Source organism: Dreissena polymorpha, chromosome 8, assembly GCF_020536995.1.
Source record: "Dreissena polymorpha isolate Duluth1 chromosome 8, UMN_Dpol_1.0, whole genome shotgun sequence".
Lineage (NCBI taxonomy): Eukaryota > Metazoa > Mollusca > Bivalvia > Myida > Dreissenidae > Dreissena > Dreissena polymorpha.
In genome coordinates this window covers 924,571-948,206 of record NC_068362.1, presented here as the reverse complement: position 1 = coordinate 948,206, position 23,636 = coordinate 924,571, and the positions used below count along the sequence as shown (strand labels likewise).

The window sequence follows — 23,636 nt, the reverse complement described above, 5'->3', positions numbered from 1 at the left end:
TAACAACACGCCGCCAAAGAGGATGCACGGGATCATTTCACGCGCGCCTTTGTTAAATACAATATTTCTCATTTCCCCTCTATGTCGCCATATAATTTACTTTAAACAAACAAAAAAGCATTTGAAATATATTCCTTAAACAAATTTACTTTGATCTGCCATGCATTTCCATTATCAGAACAGAATTACAATAAATTATTGCATGTAACACTCAATTCAGAAACTTAAGCGTTATTGGGCAAGTTTAGTGTAACCTATCGATATCGCTGAACCGTGAAATATAAATATAAACTTTGACCTTTCGAGATAACGATTTTGATTGGCCGCGATACGGTTCTAATCACACGTGCATTCAACAAAGGAGAGAAGGTGGTTTATTGTTCGGAAAGTGTAACGAACGGGGATAGGGTTAGGGGATTTAGGCAGGATTCATGATATTTTAAAGGATCCGGATGATGGCTGGATTTAAGCTAGGAATAATTCGTCTCGGCAGGGCTGCAGGCAAGGTAAATAATGCAGTGTTATCGATTTTTTGTGCAGAACACTTTCTCCACTTTTGGGAGCCATGTTTTTGTTGAAGCAGACTATCGTATCGATCTGCCTTAAAGGCACTGCGTTAATCCCGTTATCTTTGACTGTCGAACCTTTAAAGGCACTAAGTCGTATTTCACTTGTGACTGAAAATTATTGTCAAAATAGTATCAATACAAATGTTACATTGTTATAAGAATGCCTTTTAATACATTAGTCTTGATAATTATTCTTATTAATTTAAAATGCGATTGAACAGCTAACGACTAAATTTTAACGGTAGTTGTTCTTGAATTTCTCGAGCTTTATGAGTACATGTACATAGAATCTACATACAGCTCAAAGCTGTTCCTGATAAAGGTTTCTATTATTTAAAACAATATGTCTCATGCATGTCTTAAAATGTGTTTCCTACAAGTCAACGGTTCATGAAAAGGTGCAAGTTATTCCAGTGGAAAACTCTTTGAAAAACGCTATTGATGATCTCCGGTTTCCTCATCGAGCTAGATCTCGTGTCTTATTAACAAATCCTAATACATCCACCACCTCCGAAATGTCATGGTGGATTCAAAACTAAGTTGACTCTCTGTTTGATAACAGTATTTAAACGAGTTTTCATTTTAAGAATTGCTTTACAAATGACATGTAGCTACATAGGGGACTCGTGTTCAATCTCTGCTCCAGGAAGCATGTGAGTTTGGTTGGTGATCACCATACAAAATATTGCTACACTGAAATAAAAAATATTTCAGTAACTATAGAAAAACCTGGAAATTGCAGCTTTAATTGTCTACTTGTAGTACATTTTACATGTGGCAATGCTGTGGAACACTCCTGGTCCCCACATAATGCAGCGTCAGGGGTGGAAGGACCTTAACTTTTAAATTCACACATACTCAGTTAACAGCATAACACTATGCTGGCAAGGGAAAATTAGTATCATAATTGTATTAATTGCAACTTATTTGAACAAGTATGTGGCACCTTTATGACATGTACATGTAGTTATATGTGTTTATGGAACCATAATCTGACTCAACAACAAAATTGAGTTCAAAGAATACTGAGCGTTTGATACAATATTTACCAATGAATTTATTTTTTCATTATCTGCAATTTCTGTGATACCAAATGGTATTTAATAGATGAACCAGGATGTGTTAAGGTGCTTGGCATGCCATCATTACACACTAAAGAAGTCAAACCTGTTTGCTGGTTTCATGGCTTATTTCTCAGTCTTTATGCAATGGTTTTGTGCCCTGCAAATTGTGCAAAAATGAGTCACAAACTTTACTAAATTGACAAAATCTGAGTCACAAATGACTCAAAATTGTTAAAATTTGACTACCCAACTTTTTAAAATTGTAAATAATACTATTTGGGCGCAAACTTCTCAATGTTGTGAAAACAGTCATTATAGAAATAGGAAACAACCCTTCATGCTTTAAATAGTCAACTAAACAATTTGTTTGTCTGATTGAATATATAACCCGGTTGACTCAGTTATTTAAGAGGCTACTTCCTCAATGTAATCTAACAAAATGCATGGAATAAGGACTCAACTAACTGTAATGCGTATCCATAGCTTCCAAGTTTAGTGCTGTTGAATGTGCAGCAAGGTTTTACAGCACATTTAACTGTTAGGGGCAATCAAAGATTACAAAGATTAATATTCAGGGATCCAATGATAGATAAAATATAAATATAAACACTGAACTGGATTGATATACATGCAATAATATATAAATTACAGAGTCAGACATTTCAAATGCAAGCAAAATACGCTTTTTACATAAACCAACAGTATAATGTTTCTTTAATATTCATTATACATATTATTTGCAAAATTGCTTTTCCCACTATTTGCATAATGCTGACTACAGTTATTCCTTGCACGGAGCGTATATTGTCTCATCTAGAGTCTGTGTTCCATGTTATAGTTAAAGCTATGTTTTGTGAAATTTCATTTCTTTTTTCCGTATTGCTCATAGCCAGGGGTGGCGAAATCAAATGTCCGAGTTGCCCGAGTCGTACATTTGCCCTTCTGTGCAACTGATTTTTTTCAATTAAGTTGTCCGTGGACAACAAAAATTTTTAAAGTCGGGTCCAGGTAAACAAAAAAATACACTTTATTAAAGCCGTAATTAAGTTTTACAAAACCGGATGTTGACATGCGATTACATTGTCAGTGACATTTGCGGAGCAATCAAGCTAAAATACAGGCACTCTCCTGCGCAGTGATCTCCCTTATTATATAACAGACCAAGAGCATGCCGCATTTTAAACATTCGGCCCGACTGTTAGACAGTGTACAGACTGGTTTCTCTATTTTTACAATCAGACGGAAATAAAAAGTATCAAAGTAAGATATTATTAATAATATTATTATATTATGTTATTTAAGACGACTTTAATGGTGAAAATGGAACATTTAGTTTTTTTAAATCTTCAACAACGGAGCAGAAACCTGAAACTTTGAGCAGTCCACCTCCAAAAAAAACTAAGAAAGATTATGATAAAAAATATGATCTAAGTAAACGCACAAGAAATTTCAAGAAACTTGGCTCACAGATTTTCAATGGTTACCAGTTGATGATAATCAAATTGCCACCAGTAGCGGAGCCTCAGCCTGATGAGGTCGACATATTGGACTAGTTTAATATGTTAAGATTCTTTTAACTAACACTATCACCTTTGTTTCCTGTGTCTCACAAATACATTATGTATTACTTTTTATCTCCTATACACTTCTTCCTTAATTTCCTAGCACTGACACGCGCCTGCTTGTAATGCTAATTGTTGGCGACTAGCAGTATATATATATAGATAGATAGATAGATTACGATGTACTTATGTTCAACACATGTTTTAATAATACTAGCTTTTCAAGATTAATAAAAGTTTTAGAAAGTCTTTATATTGTTTATAATATACTGCTATAATGAATGTACTATTGAATACAACTATAAACAAAACTAGCAAATCATACTCATTTTGGTATATTCCACATTGTTTTACATTAATCAATAAATGCGTTTATAATTTATATAAACATTAACGGACAAGTGTAGTTCAGCAACGGACAAGTTAAATTTCCTAAATGGTTGTCTGTGGACAAGTATAGTTTTTTGAGATTTCGCCACCCCTGTCATAGCTATAATTTATGTTAACTAGTCCCAAGCAGCAGTGTTTTCAAAGTAACAAACGCTTTCAGAACTAATACAAATGACGCTACAGTAATTAATGTTTATCTAATAGTCTTTTTTGTTATTATTAATATGCAGAAATGAGCATTGACAGATTGATCCTTCACTGTTTGTTACTTTATAATTAGGTTATGATTGATAGCACATTCTGTTGAAACAATAAGATCTGTTCAACTAATTTTGCTATTATAAAGTGTTTAAAACTGAGCCAAGATTCAATATTTTACTGTCAGGAGTGAAAGTCATTTTAAAGTGTTGTTTTGACCTTTGTTGAATCCTTTCCACATTTATAATTCATGTGTTTGTGAAATTCAATTCATGTCAAATGTACATTTTTTACTTATGAGTGGAAATAACATTTGGAACTTTAAGATATTCATTTCACAGCCTAAATGTTACTATGTACATTGTAAGTTTTATTGCACATAATTGTATACTTTTTATTATCGTGCAGTTTTTAATAGGTGGTGGTATTTCTGAATTACCAATTTTCTTAAAACTTAACTGTCATTTCCCTCTGACAAAGTGTCTTGGGTCTTTAACTTATTTCGTATTGATTACATGACATTTGGATTATTAAATAATATTTGAACAGTTTTAACATGCACAAAATAAAAAAAAGTACACATTTATTTCTTCATTGTGTATGGATTGTCGTTCATTATATGTGGATGTCCTTCTTCAAAAAGCCAAGCTTAATAAGCTTTACGCCCTTGCCAAATAGCCATATCTTTACAACTTGTCTTACAAGTGTTATCTTAATGAAATTTTGTTGTTTTACATTCCCAGTGCCCAACATTTACATTTGGCAAGGTAAATTGACTTTGTCTCAAATTGATCCCCTTCATGTTATAACATGACTGTATAGCATGCAGATAAAAGCACACAGATAAAAGCTCTCTGACTGAGCCACTATCCCCTTATCAAGAAAGTTGATTTCATGGCATATCTGCAAACAAAGAGTAGAGTTTTATTGTTGGGGCACCATGTAATAGCTGATAGCAACTTGTAGGAAACTGTTATTGAATTATTGGGTATTGGTTTTGCAAGTTGAGTCTCACTGGTTTTGCTGTAATTTTGCAATGTAGCAGCTGTTTTGTTTTGATTTGGATGATTAAAAATATTTATTATCATGATTGTTCAACCCAAAACTTAAGCATTCAGGGTGTTTGATTAATGCAATGCTTAATGTCCTTAAATTGTTATATTTTCCTTTTTTTGAATGCAGACTGAAAATCATTACAACTTGGAACTTGAGAATACTTGTACATTTGTGCATAATAAATGCATAATTTTTATAAGCAAACACAAATTCAGTGTTGATATTTGATTATTAATTACTCCTATAAATCATACATGTATTTGCTCTTATTTGAAATGATATTTCTATTTAAGTACAAAGTTTTAATGCATATACAGCACCTTGTAAGTGTTGTCAAAATACCATGCAAGCGGACAGTGTTGTCCCTGATTGGACTGTTTGAACTGCACAGGCTAATCAGGGAAATACTTTACACACATGCATTAAGCCCCCTTTTCCCAGAACAAGGCTCAATTATACAATGTACTATGGGTTTGCAAATTGTTTCTTTCTCTGAGCCTTTTATAAAATATATCCGGTTTCCTAGGTCAGAGTTCACTAATGTCAGTGACAGCAGCTGGGCTGGTGTGACAGCTGGCTGACTGAACAATGTTGTGTGTATTGGAAACCTTTGGCTCCATCTAGACCATAATAGATTGCCATGAAAACATATAATTGATTGGCTCAATGTGGTGGCAGTTATTTTTAGGAAGTCTTACATTGGAGGTTTTTATTGAAAAGTATATTATAAAAAGAACAAAAGTTTTTTTCAGCATAGCTGTTTAACATAAAAAGGACATAACACCAGCAGACCCGTGTGAATACACTACATTCATTCCATTGGCTGATTTGAGCATAATCCCCCCCCCCCCTCCCCGAACATTGACAACATATCAACGCATCTTTGTATTATAGGATGTTACACTCATCAGTTTAGGGAAAAGGAAGTAATCTCGGCATGGTCATTTTGGCCCTGAGTTAGACATACACATTACCGCCTAATTTACCGGGCAGTAAATTTAATTCTCAGGAATTTCAGGGTCAGTGCAAAATGTACTAAAAACACTTTATGTTGATAACACAGTATTGCTTTTAAGGTATCAAATAAGACACATACATGTATTATAGAAAGAAATGTAGGAAAACCTTTCAGTAAATGCCATTTGTCCTTCATTGGGAGAAAAAACTACAGAAATAGTATAACAACGCGCGCTTCGGTTAATTTATAGACATCTGGGCCATATTGTCCATCATTAAGAAGGGAAATTGTTTAATTATCTAGCCACACATGTGTGATGTACGTGCCCTGTCCAGCGATTTTTTCCTTCCTGTGCGAGCTGCACAGGCTAGTCTGTGATGACATTTTAAGCCCATGCATTAATCCACATTTTCCCAGAATGTACTGCATTTTCATGTTTATTGTGTCCTTTCTTTACTGGATCACATTCAGTATGCAGCCTCTTTCTTCATCTTAGTTGTCAGTGTTTTATGTCTACTGTACATTCTGCCAAAAATCTCCAGTATCCAGTGAGCAGCTAGGTTTTATGATAGCTAGGTTTTATAGGTTTTATGATAGCTAGGTTTTATGATAGCTAGGTTTTATGATAGCTAGGTTTTATGATAGCTAGGTTTTATGATAGCTAGGTTTTATGATAGCTAGGTTTTTTGATAGCTAGGTTTTTTGACAGCTAGGTTTTATGATAGCTAGGTTTTATGATAGCTAGGTTTTAAGATTGCTGACTATACTGTAAGCCATGCAAAGTCAGACACTTTCGAGAAATTATAATATATTAGTTATTGGAAGCCAGAAGTTACCATTGGTCAGTGTACAGTGATCAGCATTGGTGTACAATATAAAACAGCGAACATAAAAAAATCTTCTTATACATTGTGTATTAATAGATTTACATTGTTCAAAAGAGTGAATACACAAGTCAGAAAATATTAAATCAATTTAAATATATTGAAAGAGTGGACAAAAAAGCCAAACACTATTCTACAGGATTTTATTAAGAAGGGTGAAATTTTATTAGAAGTTAAAGCTTTAATTTTAAATTCTATATTAAAACTGTTCTTGATTGCCTGTCAAGAGCATACAAACTCACTTCAGAAGAGGTTTTCACATTTCATGTTGTTAATGGTTTTGGTTTGCTCTAAACCTAATCTTTATGTTCCACCCACATTTAAAAGGTCCTATTCATGCATGGGCAAATTGAAGATAACTGAATATTTTGGGGCAGATTCCAAAAATGTGTAAAGAAGTATTATAGCCATTAAATTTTTTTAGGAGACATTAATAGATATGTCTCATTAAAAAAAAACTCTAAATGATGTCACTTTTATGAGTAACAAATGATTTAAATTAAACAAATTGAAGTGTGTGTATCAAATTTTCTTTAATATTTTTCAAAACGTGTATAAGGCGGAGGGATATAGATTTGGCGTTGTTGGTCTGTCAAAATTAATTAATTAAATTAATTAAAATTTATTTTTGTGTGGGGGATATCAATTCAACAAATTTGCTAGTTAGTCAATAGTGTCTATATTAAGCCTGTATTTGCACAAGTCTCCTTGGCCTTGTGGTTGGCTTATGAGACTGTTAACCCTTTCAGTGCGGGAACCGAATTTTGAAGGTCTTTGCAAACAGTTTGGATCCAGATGAGACGCCACAGAACGTGGCGTCTCATCAGGATCCAAACTGTTTGCTATTCTGATAGTATTCTTTGAAAAAAATTGAAGAAAATGCTAATTTTAGAAATTCAGCAGACGACATTTTAGCAGACGACAAATTTCCCAGCATGCAAAGGGTTAATGGAAAGTCTTAAGTTTGAGCCACACGGAAATCAATTTATTTTCTTTTAAGATTTTTTTTAATGCTTTATTTAAAATGGTCCCACACAACAGGTTTGTCATTCCCTTATCTCAACTGATTGAAGGGAATTTTAGGTACATGTGTATTTCATAAAATTTCCTTCATAGATGATAGACTAAAGCCATTTTGAGACATTTGGTTCTTTTACAATAAGAAATATGGGTAAACATCCCTTAAAATGAAAGAAGTTTTATGTGCAATATATGTATCTAGGTTAAACTGGTTGTTAATGATAAAAAATGCATTTCTTTATAAATGAAACTGAACAACAATGGGCGGCAGTTACTGACTGGTATCAAATATCAAGACCATTCATTCTCTTTCCATGCAATGGTTTTACAAAATTGGCTCCTTCATTGTTTACTTACATTAAATGAAAGGTATTGTGATATAGATGTATTGTTGTTTTTACAATGGTTTTGATTTCTATTTTGTAAAGCAATTTTTAAAAATCTGTTTCCTGAATTGAAGTTGTATACTGCTATTCCACTGACCGATAATGCACAGGTGGTTAGCATGTGGCTATGATATCAATTAGTGAAAACATCATTTTGAATGATAATTAAATAATCATATTATAATGAAAAATCAACTTTTCTGAAACAAATATTTTCACTATCAAATATATACATGTAAATGTATTTAACAAGGTATTCAACTTGAAATCACCCGAAAATAGGGTTCATCGCTTTGAACAGCCATAACTTCATCAATTGTGCAGCGATTTTCACGATCTCGGTCTAAAATTATTCAACGCAGAAATGATTTTCCTGCCTGGAAATGTATATGTCTTGCAATATTTTACAAACGCTAACCACTTGTGTGATAATGGTGGTGAAAACTTGTTAGCCTCGATGTGGGAAACAGGGTTTATTATTAATGCATGATGTGTGTAATGTGTCATCCCAGATTAGCCTGTGCAGTCAAGAGACTTCCTTCCTAAACGAAAAATACCATGAAAACATGTAGTTTTGTCCCTGATTAGCCTGTGTGCATAGGCCAATCTGGGATAAAACTGTGGGCACATGCATACAATGCCATTACACAGAGCGCTGCTCATTAAGGGCTGAAAGGAAAACTGTCGTATCTCCTTCTTTATTTAATATGAGTTACAACAGTGTTTCGTTCAACCCTTGAATTTTAATTTAATTAATTTTTTTTTATTTTGTTAAATTTTATTATAAAAAGCAATACAAAGCAGCACAAAGAACGCTTCAATCATCACAAGTTGTCCAATGTGGATGGGAATTAGTATTGACATTTTTGTACAGCCTTTTCCTCCTTCTGCATCAAGTAGAGCAGTTGTATGGCAAGCGGTTCGACGCATAATCCCAAGAAACTAGATTTCTCATGATAACCTAGGTTCTCATTCTTAGAACCTAGGTTCTCATGAGAACCTAGGTTTTCAAATGAAATGATAACCTAGGTTCTCATTAGAAACCTAGTTTTTTGCGGTTCGACGCATAATCCCTAGAAACTAGGTTTCTCATGAGAACCTAGGTTCTCAGAATGAGAACCTAGGTTCTCGCTTGAAGATTGCACATTGCTTCAAGAACCCAAGTCGTCAAATGAGAACCTAGGTTTTCATGAGAACCTAGGTTCTCATTTGAAAACCTGGGTTCTCATTTGAAAACCTAGGTTCTCATGAGAACCTAAATTCTCAGAATGAGAACCTAGGTTCTCACGAGAAACCTAGTTTCTTGGGATTATGCATCGAACCACTTGCCATACAGTTGTCAATAACAGCAGAAGTGTGTGTGCTGAGACTGGCACTCAGCTTTCTCTAGAAAAGCGTGAGTTTTTAAACCCTTTACCACTTAGAAACATATTTTGTAGTCCCTTAGAAAGCTAAAATAAATTAAAGACCTTTCTTACTAGATTTAAGTTTTAAAGGTTTTTCATTTCCAACCCTAATTTACTAATTAGCAGCAAACAGTATAAAACCTAAACAGACTGCCATTTTCACTTTGCTTCTATATAAAAGTGGGAAAGGGTTAAAAAAATAAAGCTCTAGGTATAAATGTTTAACACAAAATAGTGACAGCAATAAAACAAAGAATGAAGCACAAAACATTGATATGCTGAGTTCTAGATGACTATCTGAGGACAGTTGATAGAAAATTAAGATTTCGATAGAAAAATCATTTTACGGGTTATTAACTATGGTGTGTAAACAAAGCGTCACTTTCAAACCCAATATTTGTGCAGTGTGTTCAGATTTTATCAGTGTCCTATTTGGTGAAGCAATCCTACATTAATACAATATTTACTTTAAACACAAAGACTGTTAAAACACTGCAATACAGGACAGAGTTGGACAAATTGCTGACTTAAAATGGGTGGTACTTTATTGAATTAAATAACTGGTCTTTACTTTATTGAATTAAATAACTGGTCTTTACTTTATTGAATTAAATTATGGGTAGTTACAAAAAATTCATATGCAATATGTTTTAAATACATGTATGCTTTTGTAAAGATTTGCATCGAGTTTAAATTGTATTAGGTTTTAAGAACACTCTATAATTTTTAAAATACATAAATGATAATCAAACTTAGAAATAAGAATATTAGCACAATAAATCATATCTTACTAAAAGTTTTGTTGTTGCTGTTTTTTTTTTAATTAAAATAAATTATGGAGATATCTTATCAAGAAGAAACAAACATGATGTATGTATCTTAAGAATAAATGGATAATCTTGTTTTTTTAACTAAAAAATCTTAAATCAATAAATGTTGAATTTCCTGTTGAATTTAAATTTGTGTCTCCACCCACAGCCTTATAATTTTGTTTATTGCTATACAACAGAGACATTTCTTCAATTGAAATAAAAACACAAACACCAAACTCTACCGGTGTTTAACACCCATAATTATTAAATGGCAATATAATTATTAAATTACAAAATATTTGGTTGCACTGAGAGTGGAGTGTAGCCTGTTTAACCTGCTGTTACTGACAGTGATGCAAACTTTGGACAGTTACATGTAATTACTGTCCTTGCCACAATGACATGTCCTGACAACTCAGTATGTTGCAATGATCTGATTAATTAGTCCTGACAGTAATTGCTGTTTTGTCTTGTAACCTTTGTGATTGTTTATTAATTTTCTGTATACTGTCACATTTATTACTCATAAAAACCTGATATTTATGGAGTTTCTTTGGCAGACAAATGAAATATAAACAGCCATATCAGTTGTATAATGTTTACTGAAAAAAAACATGCTTTAAGTCACATTGGAATATGCTGGTATATAGAATATAAATAACAGGAGTTAAAAGCCAGTAAAAAAAATGTAACCTGACCTCATATACATTGTAATAATTTTTAGCTCGACTATTATATATGAAATATATATATAGTGGAGCTACATGTATCCTACTCACCCCGGCGTCGGCATTAGTGTCTGCGTTTGCGTTAGCGTGCAAATGTTAAAGTTATCGTACTACCCCAATTATTTTCATTGTCCCTTGACATATTGCTTTCATATTTTGCATACTTGTTTACCAACATGACCCCAACTTATAAACAAGAGCAGACAACTCTATCAAGCATTTTTGTCATAATTACATGTATGGCCCCTTTTCCACTTAGAATATGCAGCAAATGTTAAAGTTTTCGTACTACCCCATTTATTTTCATTGTCCATTGACATATTGCTTTCATATTTTGCGTACTTGTTTACCAACATCACCCCAACCTATAAACAAGAGCAGACAACTCTATCAAGCATTTTGTCATAATTATTGCCCCTTTTATGCTTAGAATATGCATATTATTGATAAATCTATGTTAAAGTTTGCGTACTACCCCAAATATTTCCTATATCCGTTGACATATTGCTTTTATTTGTTGCATACTTGTTAACCAACATTACCCCGACCTATAAATAAGAGCAGACCACTATATCAAGCATTTAGACATAATTATGGCCCCTTGTACACTTGAACATTTTGCTTAAATTGCCATTACTTCTTTATTTATGATCACATTTATTATTACTTTGACAAAACAACACTTACCTGAACACCACAATGGATTCCACCCAAACAATACCCCACGCCCCTACCCAGAATCCCCCCCCCCCTAAAATTTTTATTTATTTATTTATGTTAAAAATATAGTAGTGGGAGACATATTGTTTTTGCCCTGTCTGTTGGTTGGTCTGTTGGTTTGCGCCAACATTTGCAATAACTTTTGCAATATTGAAGATAGCAACTTGATATTTGGCATGCATATGTATCTCATGGAGCTGCACATTTTGAGTGGTGAAAGAACAAGGTCATCCTTCAAGGTCAAAGGTCAAATATATGGGTCAAAATCGTTCATTTAATGTACACTTTTTCAATTTTTCAATATTCAAGATAGCAAATTGATATTTGGCATGCATGTGTATCTCATGGAGCTGCACAGTTTGAGTGGTGAAAGGTTAAGGTCAAGGTCATCCTTCAAGGTCAGAGGTCAAATATATGTGGCCAAAATAGCTCATTTGATGAGTTCTTTTGCAATATTGAAGATAGCAACTTGATATTTGGCATGCATGTGTATCTCATTGAGCTGCAGATTTTGAGTGGTGAAAGGTTAAGGTCAAGGTCATCCTTCAAGGTCTAATATATGGGTCAAAATTGCTCATGTAAGGTCACTTCTGCAATATATTGAAGCTAGCAATTTTATATATGACATGCATTTGTATCTAATGGAGTTGCACATTTTTGGTGGTGAAGGGTCAAGGTCATCCTTCACGGTCAAACGTCATATACGGGGACATAGTGTATTACAAACACATCTTGTTGTTTTTTTAAACATCATCTAATTAATTACCACACCCCACATTATACCCCCACTCTCATCCCCCTACCCCCCCCCAATTTTTTTTTTAAACATCATTTAATAAATTACCACACCCCCACATTATACCCCCTCCCCCCCCTTACCCTCTACCCCCCCCCCCCCCTTCCATATCTTTTATTTTTCCTTTTTTTATTTTTGAAAGATCGTCTTATAAATGACCACACCCCACATTATCCCCCCTCTCACCCCCCTCCCTCTCACCCTCCCCCCCCCCCCCCCAAATTTTCTTTTCCTTTTTTTATTTTTGAAAGATCGTCTAATAAATTATTGAATATGAAAAATTTCCCCATGATGGCTTATGTTATACTGTCAAGCACTCGAATAGTCGAGGGCGCTGTCCTCTGACAGCGCTTGTTTAGTGCACCCATTTACAAAATGAATTGTATAATAATATGGAAGCAGTTACATGAAGCAGCATCCAAGAAAAAGATGGGAGCTTAAAAACTCGTACAGTTTAACCCTTTCAGTGCGGGAACCGAATTTTAAAGGCCTTTGCAAACAGTTTGGATCCAGATGAGACGCCACAGAACGTGGCGTCTCATCAGGATCCAAACTGTTTGCTATTCTGATAGTATTCTATGAAAAAAAATGAAGAAAATGCTTATTTTACAAATTCAGCAGACGACATTTTAGCAGACGACAAATTTCCCAGCATGCAATGGGCTTATATTTAAGTGATTAATGTTAAAAGGGTTAAATCAGATCATCATGAAACTTGGTGTGAATGGTTGTGGGCATTACATCTCGGCCAAGTTGAACAAGCAGCAAGATCACCTGTATAATTTATGTACTATGAAATTATAGAAAATGCAAAATCTAGACCAAGTTTGATGACATGCATGAATATGGCCTCAAATTGATAAAAAATTGGCCAAATTAAACTTGTCCCCCCTTAAACTTTTAAGTCCACTAGTTTTAATAGAAACATCACCAAACTTGGTCACAGTGTTTGTTGGAAGAAAATAATATTTTGATTTAAATGTCACCAGATCAATGGTCAAGTTTACATGTGCTTGTATCCAGAAGTGGGTTTTTTCATGGTATTAAGAGAATTCTAGAGAAATCTTTGACCTACAGTACTGTATTAATTATTACAGAGGTTATTTGGGAGAAGAAAATGGTCAACAGGTCAAAGGTCATGATTACAGGGGTTTGAAACAGCAAATTAGTTTCTGTTAAATATCTGAGAATTCATCATGCAATTGGTATTGTGGTTAATTGTACCAGGGTATCGAAAAATGACACCTAATGATTTTAAAATTAAATGTCAAAGTCATATGATGACTTTGCTGCAAGTCAAGGGCATACGTGTGTTTCAAACGCCTTTTGTCATTTTATATGTCAGTAAGTATTTGACATGGTTTTATAATCTGATCTCTATTAATAGCCTTGGGCAAACAACCTTAACCTTAGAGAGCATCTTACAATTGAGTCTCGCTGTAGGAAAATGGGGTTTAATGCATGTTGGACAAGTGTTGTCCCAGATTAGCCTATCACTTTCTCCTTCATTGTATTTTTTGTTTAAGGGAAGTCTATTCTTAGCAAAATCAAGTTTAGACTGCACAGGCTTATCTTGGACGACACTCTATGCACATGCATTTAACCCACTGGCCAGTTTTCACAGAGCAAGGCTCAATTGAGCCGCGTTCTGAGAAAACTGGGATAATGCATGTGCGTAAAGTGTCATCCCAGATTAGCCTGTGCAGTCCGCTCAGGCTAATCAGGGACGACACTTTCCGCCTAAACTTGATTTTCGGCAAGGAGGGACTTTCTTGAAACTAAAAATACCATAAAAGCGGAAAGTGTCGTCCCTGATTAGAGTGTGCGGACTGCACAGGCTAATCTGGGACGACACTTTACGCACATGCATTAAGCCCAATTTTCCCTAGAGCATAATTTGTTATGCAACCAGAGGAAATACCAAAATACAAAATATTGTATGTGTTTCAGACAAAGTATGCCTTGCTGGATGAAAGGGACATAAGCCTCGTGGAAAGTCACGCCTTTGAGGTAAATTGCTCAGTGATTTTCAGGGATCAAAATTGACCCATACCTGCAATCCCAGTTTTGTTAATTTTAAACAGTTCAGTTTAATTGCAACAAGATTTATGGAGGTGACATGGGGAGGGGAGTTGATTATTTGTTTAGTTTTTAAGTTTTATTACTTAGTAGTTCATATTATAGTATACGGTGGTAGTTTATTGTTTAAACCGCCATTTACGATCAACCCTCATTTTTTTGTGATTTGGTGAAACTAGGTCGATTCAAGCTATGGGCACAATTTTAAGTAACATCTTGTTTGCAAGCAAACGACTAAAAACACACTAACATCCTAATTCTTTTTACAACACAAGATCTGAGTAACATTAATAGGCAACCTGAAATGGAAAGCAATGTATTAATCTATAGACCCCGTTTCATTTGCTACAAAAATAATTGACTAGAAACAGGCATTGAGTGTGAAAGCTTCAGCTTGCTTTATGAGTCAGCAAGCCATCCAGTGACCTGTGATGGTATTGTGTAATTGATTCCTGGAACATGTCATCGGGCAAAACAGACAAGAGTCTCCTGTTTGTGTGCATGTAGTGGAAAAATGAGTGGCCTTGTTACTTGACAATCCTTTGTCTTATAATTAAAATGCATTTAAATACGTAATAAAAGGTTAAGGATTAATCCTTTATCATTAAGATACCTATTTTGACGCGTTTGTAGTCCCTCAGAGAGTTAAATTTAATTTTAGACCTTTCTTACTAAATTCAAGCTTGAAAGGCTTCATTTCAAACCTTTTAATACTGATAGGCAGCAAACAGCATAAAACCTGAGCAGACTGCAAGTTACTTGCAGGCTGTTCTGGTTTTATGCTGTTTGCACATAGCCATTTTCACTTTGCTTCTGACTGGGAAAGGGTTAAGGAAGCCAGCTGAACAAACAGGATTTTTACCAGTGGAAACAAATGACATAACATTTTACATAAAAAATCTTTAAGGTAGTTTTTATTTGAAATTTGCGTCAGTGTCACCATAGAAAAGGATTTGATGCTAACAATGAATGCTGGTATACATTCAATGAAGGAAAGAAAACCTAACAACATGCCCCAATATAAACTAATTCCAATTACATGTAGTGTGTCAAATGCCTGTGCATACCGACTATTAAACTTTTTGTTATTATTGAACAACATTTTTAAATAAAGCAATTATTATGTATCTGTTCCAGTGTCTGGTTTTTATGCAAAGTTTAGTTTCTATGTTAATCAAATATTTAAATAGTATTTTCAGATTCAAATATACAGCCAGTTTTTTAGTATTTCGAATATATGAATTTTTGAACCCATCCCTAGTCAAAATAGTTCTTCAACACTTTTCCACTCAGAAGCAAATTGAAAAAGAACATATGCAACCAACACAAAACCAGAACAGCATGCGAATAACTTGCAGACTGTTAGGTTTTATGCTACTAGCTGTTCATCAGTAGCCAAATGTTGAAAATGACTTTAAACTTGAATCTAGTAAGAGAAGTTTTACATTTTATTTGATTTCTAAGGGACAACAAACATGTCAAAGTGCATATCTGATGTAAAGGGTTTAAGGTTCTCTGCAATGGCCGAAAGTGTTGTCCCTGATAAGCACACTGCACAGGCTAATCTGGGACAACACTTTACGCACATGTATTAAGACCAGTTTTCCTAGAACAAGGATAATATTTGTGGAAAAGGGTTAACCCTTTGCATGCTGGGAAATTTGTCGTCTGCTAAAATGTCGTCTGCTGAATTTCTAAAATTAGCATTTTCTTCGATTTTCTTTCAAAGAATACTCTCAGAATAGCAAACAGTTTGGATCCAGATGAGACGCCACGTTTTGTGGCGTCTCATCTGGATCCAAACTGTTTGCAAAGGCCTTTAAAATTCGGTTCCCGCACTGAAAGAGTTAAATGTACTTTGTTTGCTGTTCCCAGGCCCGTACAGAAGTGGACCATGATGGTACAGGAGCCCGAGTGTATGCCTATACATATGACATCCAGTCAGGGCTCACCACTGGACAGTTATTGCACTCTATCATATGGTACGTATTGCAGCCCAAGGTTACGCCTATACGTAATGCATATTGATCGGCTACTTGCTTGCCCTGAAGATTTTTAATCTGGCACATACAAGAGTGTGTCCACTTCAGTGAACCTCTGAAAGAAGAAGGGGATATCCTTATCCATGAAAGACCAGTATTGACTTTGAATTGTGTAGTTGACTGTTACATTAATTGCTTTAAACATGAATTTATGGAAATAATATATGAGTGCCATTCCAGTTCAGCCTGTGTAGTCTGTACAGGCTAATGCCTCAACTGAATTTTCATCTAAAGAACTTCCTTTAAACCAAAAATTCCGTAAAAGCAGAAAGTGTTGTCACAGACTTCACACGCTAATCTGGAACGACATTTTGCACACAATCTGTGCATTAAGCCCAGTTTTCCCAGGACCAGACGCATATTATTGTTTGTGTGCAATAAGAAAACTCTTTTTCTTCCATATTTCTTCAGGGAGAAACACAATGGGGGAATAGCACCAGGATTTAAAGTGATTCATAAAAATAATATAACAGTGGATAATAGATTAGAAAACCTAATGTTAGTGCCTGAAAACTATAAAACCAGTGCCATCCCGGATCTCGAAACGTCAAGCAAGTACGGGAAGGACCAGAGTCTGTATTGGTTGGCGGTTCAGCAACTGCATGGTGATCCTGTCTATCAGCACTTCCATGAGCCGGTGTGCAGTCGACTGCTGGATCGGGATGGGGATACAATACAAGAGGACGGTAAGGAATATTTTTGGCTTGGAATTCATTGTATTGTTATTTCTTTTGATCTTGGGGTCAAGGATAACCCATGAAAGTGCAAGCACTTATTTCCAATGGGATCCTTTGGTTTTTGTTGAAGATCCAGCAAGCAGAAGAGACAGTATTGGGATACAAGGAATCCGGTTGCAATACCCTGGCTCTTTGCAAGTAGATCCCTTGGTTCTTTAACGTGCTCAGTGTATAGCACCGATACACACGAGAATTACCTGGGTTTCTTTCCAGTACATCTCTAGTTGGGTGGGAAACCCTTGAAGAATTTCTGAAAGTTTCAGCGCCCCGGCCGGGAATTGAACCAAGGACCTCTGGAATGTTAGACCAGTGTGTTACCTCTCGACCACCGCACCACCCACCCATTATACCCAGAAACTGAAGTTGCTCTGACATAGTAGATATGGTGTCCGACTGGAGGTGGTGGTTTCAATTCCCACTGTGGGAGCGTTCTTTAGATCTCCCCCCAATAGCATAAACCCTAATGGCAGGAAGAACTGTTTTTTCCAGGGAAACAGACTAGAGAGCATTTTAATGAGCGATTGGCTCTCAATGCAATAAAGCTGGAATAAATATGTAAAAAAAAATGAAGTTTGATGTTGGAGTCATTTTGTCAGTTGGACAATCTGTCCACATAAAATGTTACAAGTTTATGGAGAATTTGTTTTCCATATTTCTCAAGCAATATGTTGTGAACATGAAGGTAAGCTGTGCATGGCCCTTTTTGCATGCCCAGTGATCCACATGTACCTTAGTTATATGCCCTTAAACTTTGCATAAAATGTACGTTTTTGAGAGAGACCTAAATGAACTTCCACATTTCTCAAGCATTTAAAATGAAAAATCAAATGACTTGTGTCTCACCGTGAAGTGCAGATATGCAAGGCTAATTTTTTATCCCAAGCAACCCACACATTCCTGAGTTTTTTCCCCTTGAACAACAGTGACAAAGTTAAGTGGCGGAGCTGGGATGTGAACTAAACTGACTAAGTGGTCAGCAGTTTTTTTCTCAACATTTTGGGAATGGGGCCGGGTCACTTTGGATTAAGAAAAAATGCAGCGTTTTGACTGAAATTGGTAAATTAGTGTTGTTGTTCTTTTGCTAATATATGCTTCAAAAGTGAGGATTAAATTGTTTTCAATATTATATTTACCGGAATACCGGAACTGAATTTGAACAGAAAAAAACAATGGCGGTACTGGGGAATTAGTTGTGTTTGTGACAAAGCTCTAGGCTATGGCTTGTTTTGCAGGAAATTTGTTGTATTTGATTACCATTGGGCTTTCTAAGGGGATTTAGTCTACAACTAAATTGTTCAACAAGTTTGCGCACTAATTATTTCTTTGCAATGCCATACCTGAAAATGATGGTTTCATATTTAGCTCACCTTGTGGCTTATGTGATCCCCTTTGGTCCCTGGGTTTAATGGTACAAGATAAATACGGACAACAATGTTGAAATTTGAGTAATCAGAAACTGATTAATGACAAGGAAATATTGTACCAGGTATCAATATGTTTTCCTTCTTTGTGTCAAGTTTCATACAAAATATCAATAGGTATGAATCAGACTTTTAACTCTTATTTTCAATAGTTGTTTCCTGTTCGCAACCTTAACCACATTCATTTTTGTTCGAAAGATAAAAAAAAATAACACAGTGACCTATCAATAAAATATCTTGAGATTGGGGGAACTGGTTTATCTCAATAGCAGCATACATGTAAACCTAAATGAAGCTTGAAAGATAATTCTGTGAGTCCATTATGCCTGGCAAGGACCAGTATTTCTTGTCTCTTGGCTTATCCAGAAAACACTCCCCATAACACAAGTCAGACACAACCTGTGAAATGCAAATTGTGGTATTATATTGAACCCAAATATTTTTCGTTCACTTGCAACAGTTGGTCGTTTAGGAAAGTCAGGTAATTATAGTGTTGACAAAATTATACATGTACATGGAAATGTAAGGCTGCCCTGTGTTTATATGGCATGCACATTGGTTGATGCAAAGGACTTAACCCGTAAAGCGCTGGAGCTGAATTTTAAAGGCCTTTGCAAACAGTTTGGATCCAGATGAGACGCCACAGAACGTGGCGTCTCATCAGGATCCAAACTGTTTGCTATTCTGATAGTATTCTTTGAAATAAAATGAAGAAAATGCTTATTTTAGAAATTCAGCAGACGACATTTTAGCAGACGACAAATTTCCCAGCATGCAATGGGTTAAATTTACATCTGCAAAATTTTCTCTATTTATTATCATTTATTGCTCTTTTCAAAAGAACACATAATAATTTATTTTATTTTTTTATTATTTAAATATTTATATGACTTAGATTAGCATTCAGAGTAATAACTCTTTCATTGTGTGTTTAAGAGTAGAGATGTTGTTCTGTATTGAAACTAAAGTCCCTTACCCCTCTTAAGCAGCCAGTCAAGGGAAACGGCCAAATTGGCTGCTTAAGCGGGGTGGCCTCTTAAGAGGGGGTTGGGTCATCGGGAGTCTGGAGTTGATGAGTGCATGGCCAACTGTTCAATTTTTGTATAAAAAAAGGTAAATATGTGTACATGTACTAAAACAATGTATAGACTAAAAATAATGTTATTTCTTCCTTTCTAAAATCAGCTATAAAACAACATTTTCATTCAAAAAAATATTCTATTAATCTTTCTAATCATCATCAATATCATCATCATCATCAAAATCAAGTCAATGAAAAAGAATCATTCTCATGATTCATTGTTAACACAATGCTCGTTGTATGGCCCCAATGCACTTAAGATGGGAACAGTTGTGCATCAGTTATGCATGAATAACTCCTGTATCACTATCAATCAATAATTTAATTGGTTTATTGCAGTTTTATGGCTTTGTAATACCTTCCGTACGAATTGGTCCCGACAGTGATCTCCAACACTATAAAATCGTGGCCAGTTAATTAAGAGACAGATAATAGCAACCAGGTGTAATCCTCCTGGTAATCGTGCTTTTCATGCATAATATTATAAAAACATTGTTTCGCCGCGTAAAGGGTTTTATCAAAATTAATATTGAAATCATTGTTAATATAAAACAAATCTAAATGTTTTGTTGAATTCCCTAGGGAGAATAATAATTTGTAATCCAAAACACACTTCCGATTGTTTTATGTTAATGAGACATTTACAAATTCAAGCATAAAAAAGTCCTCATTTATTTCCTTTGTCCCGACAAAAGCCGAAAATTATGCACCAATGTACAATGTCACGCCATACCCATGGAAAGCGTGCGTGTATTGATTTTGGGATAAAAACTTTGAAGCACAGAGAACATGTAGATCAGTTGATTTCAGTTAAAAGTTTTGTTGTTCTTTTTAACTTTAAATTAGCCGATAATTGTCATAATTGTCATAAATGTGTGCTTGAAATAGTATGATTCAACAGCTGCAAATAATGAATAATAAATTAAGAATCTCTTTTCCAGTAATAATAGGTGATATTCGCACGTGCGGCAACAAAAAGATCAAACGGTCGCATATTGCTTTTAATCCGATAACCCGATAATCCACCACTAATTAATTGCAATTTGCAAACTGGCTGTCAAAATGTTTATCACACATCACGCTTCAGTACTACAGGGCCTAAACCGCAGATTGGAAGTATGTATCGATTTTTTCGCCGTTGCATCAGTGTAATTTTGCCAATGTGCATGACTGACTTACTCACGCGTGACCACTCATATGGGGGAAATTTAACATTTGGGATGCAAAATTGCTGGCCGCTGGCCGGAGAAACGGCGTTACCGCTTAAGAGGGGTGCATTATATAGTGGCCGCTTACACAGGGCGACCGGCGATGAGGGGTGACCGGAAGTAGGGGTTGAACTGTACATGTAAATCACCATTCTTTCGTTCTACAATTTGACAAAATTTCCTTGTTGACAAATTTTGCTATGGCAAAGAAATTTGTTCCAAATACAAGCTACATAATCTAGATTGAATATGCATACAAACAGGTTACCACTTGTTCTTATGTCATTAACAAAATGTTTAAAATGATGAATGATGCAAGTCATCTCATCTCATCATCGCCTGTGGTCCCATCTGGGACATAGGCCGCCAACCAGCTTCCTCCAGGCGTCTTGGTTCTGGACGAGTCTCTCCCGCTGCCCTCATGTTTGGCCCATCTGCTTAGCATCTGCATCCAGGTCATGGTGCCAGGTGTTTCTGGGCTGTCCTCTCTTCCTTTTCCCTTGGGGGTTCCATGTGAGAGATTGCCGTGTCGTATTGGATGCAGGCTTGCAAAGAGTGTGGCCTTTCCACTGCCAACATCTCCGAAGGATGTCTTCTTCAACTGGCTGCTGGTTTGTTCTTCTCCATATTACTTTGTTGGAGATCTTGTCTGGCCAGCAGATCTTGAGGATCTTCCTGAGGCAGGTGTTGATGAAGACCTGTATTTTCTTTATGGTGGTGACAGTGGTTCTCCAGGTCTCTGCTCTATAGAGGAGTAGTGGCTTCACAATGGTTATGCAATTAGAGGTGGTTATTACCAGGTCAGACTCCAATTTAAAGAATTCTTGAATATTACAAGAATTTTAGAATATTCTTAATTTTAAGTCTTAAAGTCTTAAGAATTGTGTGGTGAATATAACAAGTTTAACCCTTTTCTGCATAAGAAACAAAGGGAAAATGGCTTTTGCAACCATTTTGTCTGTTTGCTACTCATCAGTAACTAAGGATTGGAAATGAAGCCCTTAAAACTTGAAGTTAGTAATAAAGGTATTTAATTAAATTTAACTTTCTATGGGACTACAAATGGGTAAAAATACGTATCTAAGTGGCAAAGGGTTACGCTATAAAAATTATTTGGTGAATACAGGCCCATGTATTGGCAAACATGTCATTGTCTGTTACAGTGACGGTGGTGGAGTCGAGCTGTGTTCTATTCTACGAGTGCCATTATCCACCCTGTACCAACATGGAGAAACACCTGAGAGAGTTCAGTATATGTGGACGGTGCCAGGCTGTCAGGTATGTCTTTTGTTGCTTGTATAAATAAGCGTCTCTGGGGGAAACAGGTGCGTAATGTGATAAGCCCGTGCAGTCCGCTTAGTGAAAATCCAGTTTAAGCAGAATTTCTCTGATTAGCCTGCGCCATCTGTCATTTTTGGTCTCTTAATGGTTTCGTTTTTTAGCTCACCTGAGCACAGCGTGCTCATGGTGAGCTTTTGTGATCGCCTTTTGTCCATTGTGCGACGTCAACATTTGCCTTGTTAACTCTCATTTATTGTCCAATCTTCATGAAATTTTGTCAGAAGATTGGTCTCTATGATATCTTGGCTGAGTTCTAAAAAGGAAACATTTGCATGAAAAACATGGCTGCCAAGGGGCGCGGCATTTTTCCTAAATATGGCTACCGTAAAAACGCAGTCATAAGTCGAGATTTTTTACCTCCAAAATTTGATTAAAAAACCGGTATCCACTTACATGTATGAGGTGGTCCATGAAAAAAATCATGAAATTCCATGAAAAAAATAATGAAATTCCATGAAGATTGATCCCTGCGGCAATAGTTGTTGTTGTTGTATAAAAAAAAATCGTTGATATACGACTAACAAAACGTCGTATTTTTACTGATACTTACCAATTAATATAATCACAGTTTGCAATTACTCTTGTTTTTATTTTGATAATTTAATCCAAAGTCTTCATGTAAGCAGGTGTTGTTCTTTTACTGTTCATGTAAACAAAGAATCAAGGACATCATTTAAAGTCTCGCGAAAATTCGCAATATGTGTGAATCGACAGTTTGACGTCATCAGTGGAAAGCCGTTTCCTGTCAAGAAGCCATAAAGAACACCTTTCTCGCCGACAAACTTGGATTTCTTTGTTTAGAGAAGCGATATGCTTAACCAATCGCGTGTTTGTAACTCGCTTGCAATCGTCCCATTATGCTTGAGCACGTGTATAGCTCCACCTTTGAAACTGTTTCCGAGAAAAAGGTGGAGTTAGCGGTCTCTTGGGTATGTCAATCATTGTTAAAAAAACACGTTTTACCAAGACACTAATCAATTGTTTTGACAGTCAGATTAAAAGTACAAAGATTGGATTACAGTGATAATATTGTTTCATCGGATTAAAAGCGGAAAATAGTTTGTGGATAATTACTAGCGTAGATTATTGAGCGCAACCATTTATTAATTAGATAAACAAAAACACAACTGGACTTATGATAAACTTTAAAAATGCCTAGCAAACGCAAACGCCAGGCT

General features: G+C 35.5%; 1 protein-coding gene across 7 annotated transcripts in view; it reads left to right on the top strand.

The window, feature by feature from the left end:
* The first annotated feature begins 326 nt into the window (after positions 1-326).
* The window catches only part of LOC127842550 (zinc finger MYND domain-containing protein 19-like), a 249,057-nt gene continuing 225,747 nt past the window's right edge, over positions 327-23,636 (top strand). For all 7 annotated transcript variants that reach the window (XR_008031697.1, XR_008031700.1, XR_008031699.1 and 4 more), the window contains exons 1-5: positions 327-506; positions 14,500-14,559; positions 16,504-16,610; positions 17,082-17,356; positions 22,281-22,395. Coding sequence is in view for 1 of the 7 variants with exons in the window: in XM_052372108.1 (XP_052228068.1) it covers positions 453-506; positions 14,500-14,559; positions 16,504-16,610; positions 17,082-17,356; positions 22,281-22,395 (611 nt within the window). In the remaining 6 variants the exon portion in view is untranslated. The remainder of the gene's footprint in view (positions 507-14,499; positions 14,560-16,503; positions 16,611-17,081; positions 17,357-22,280; positions 22,396-23,636) is intronic.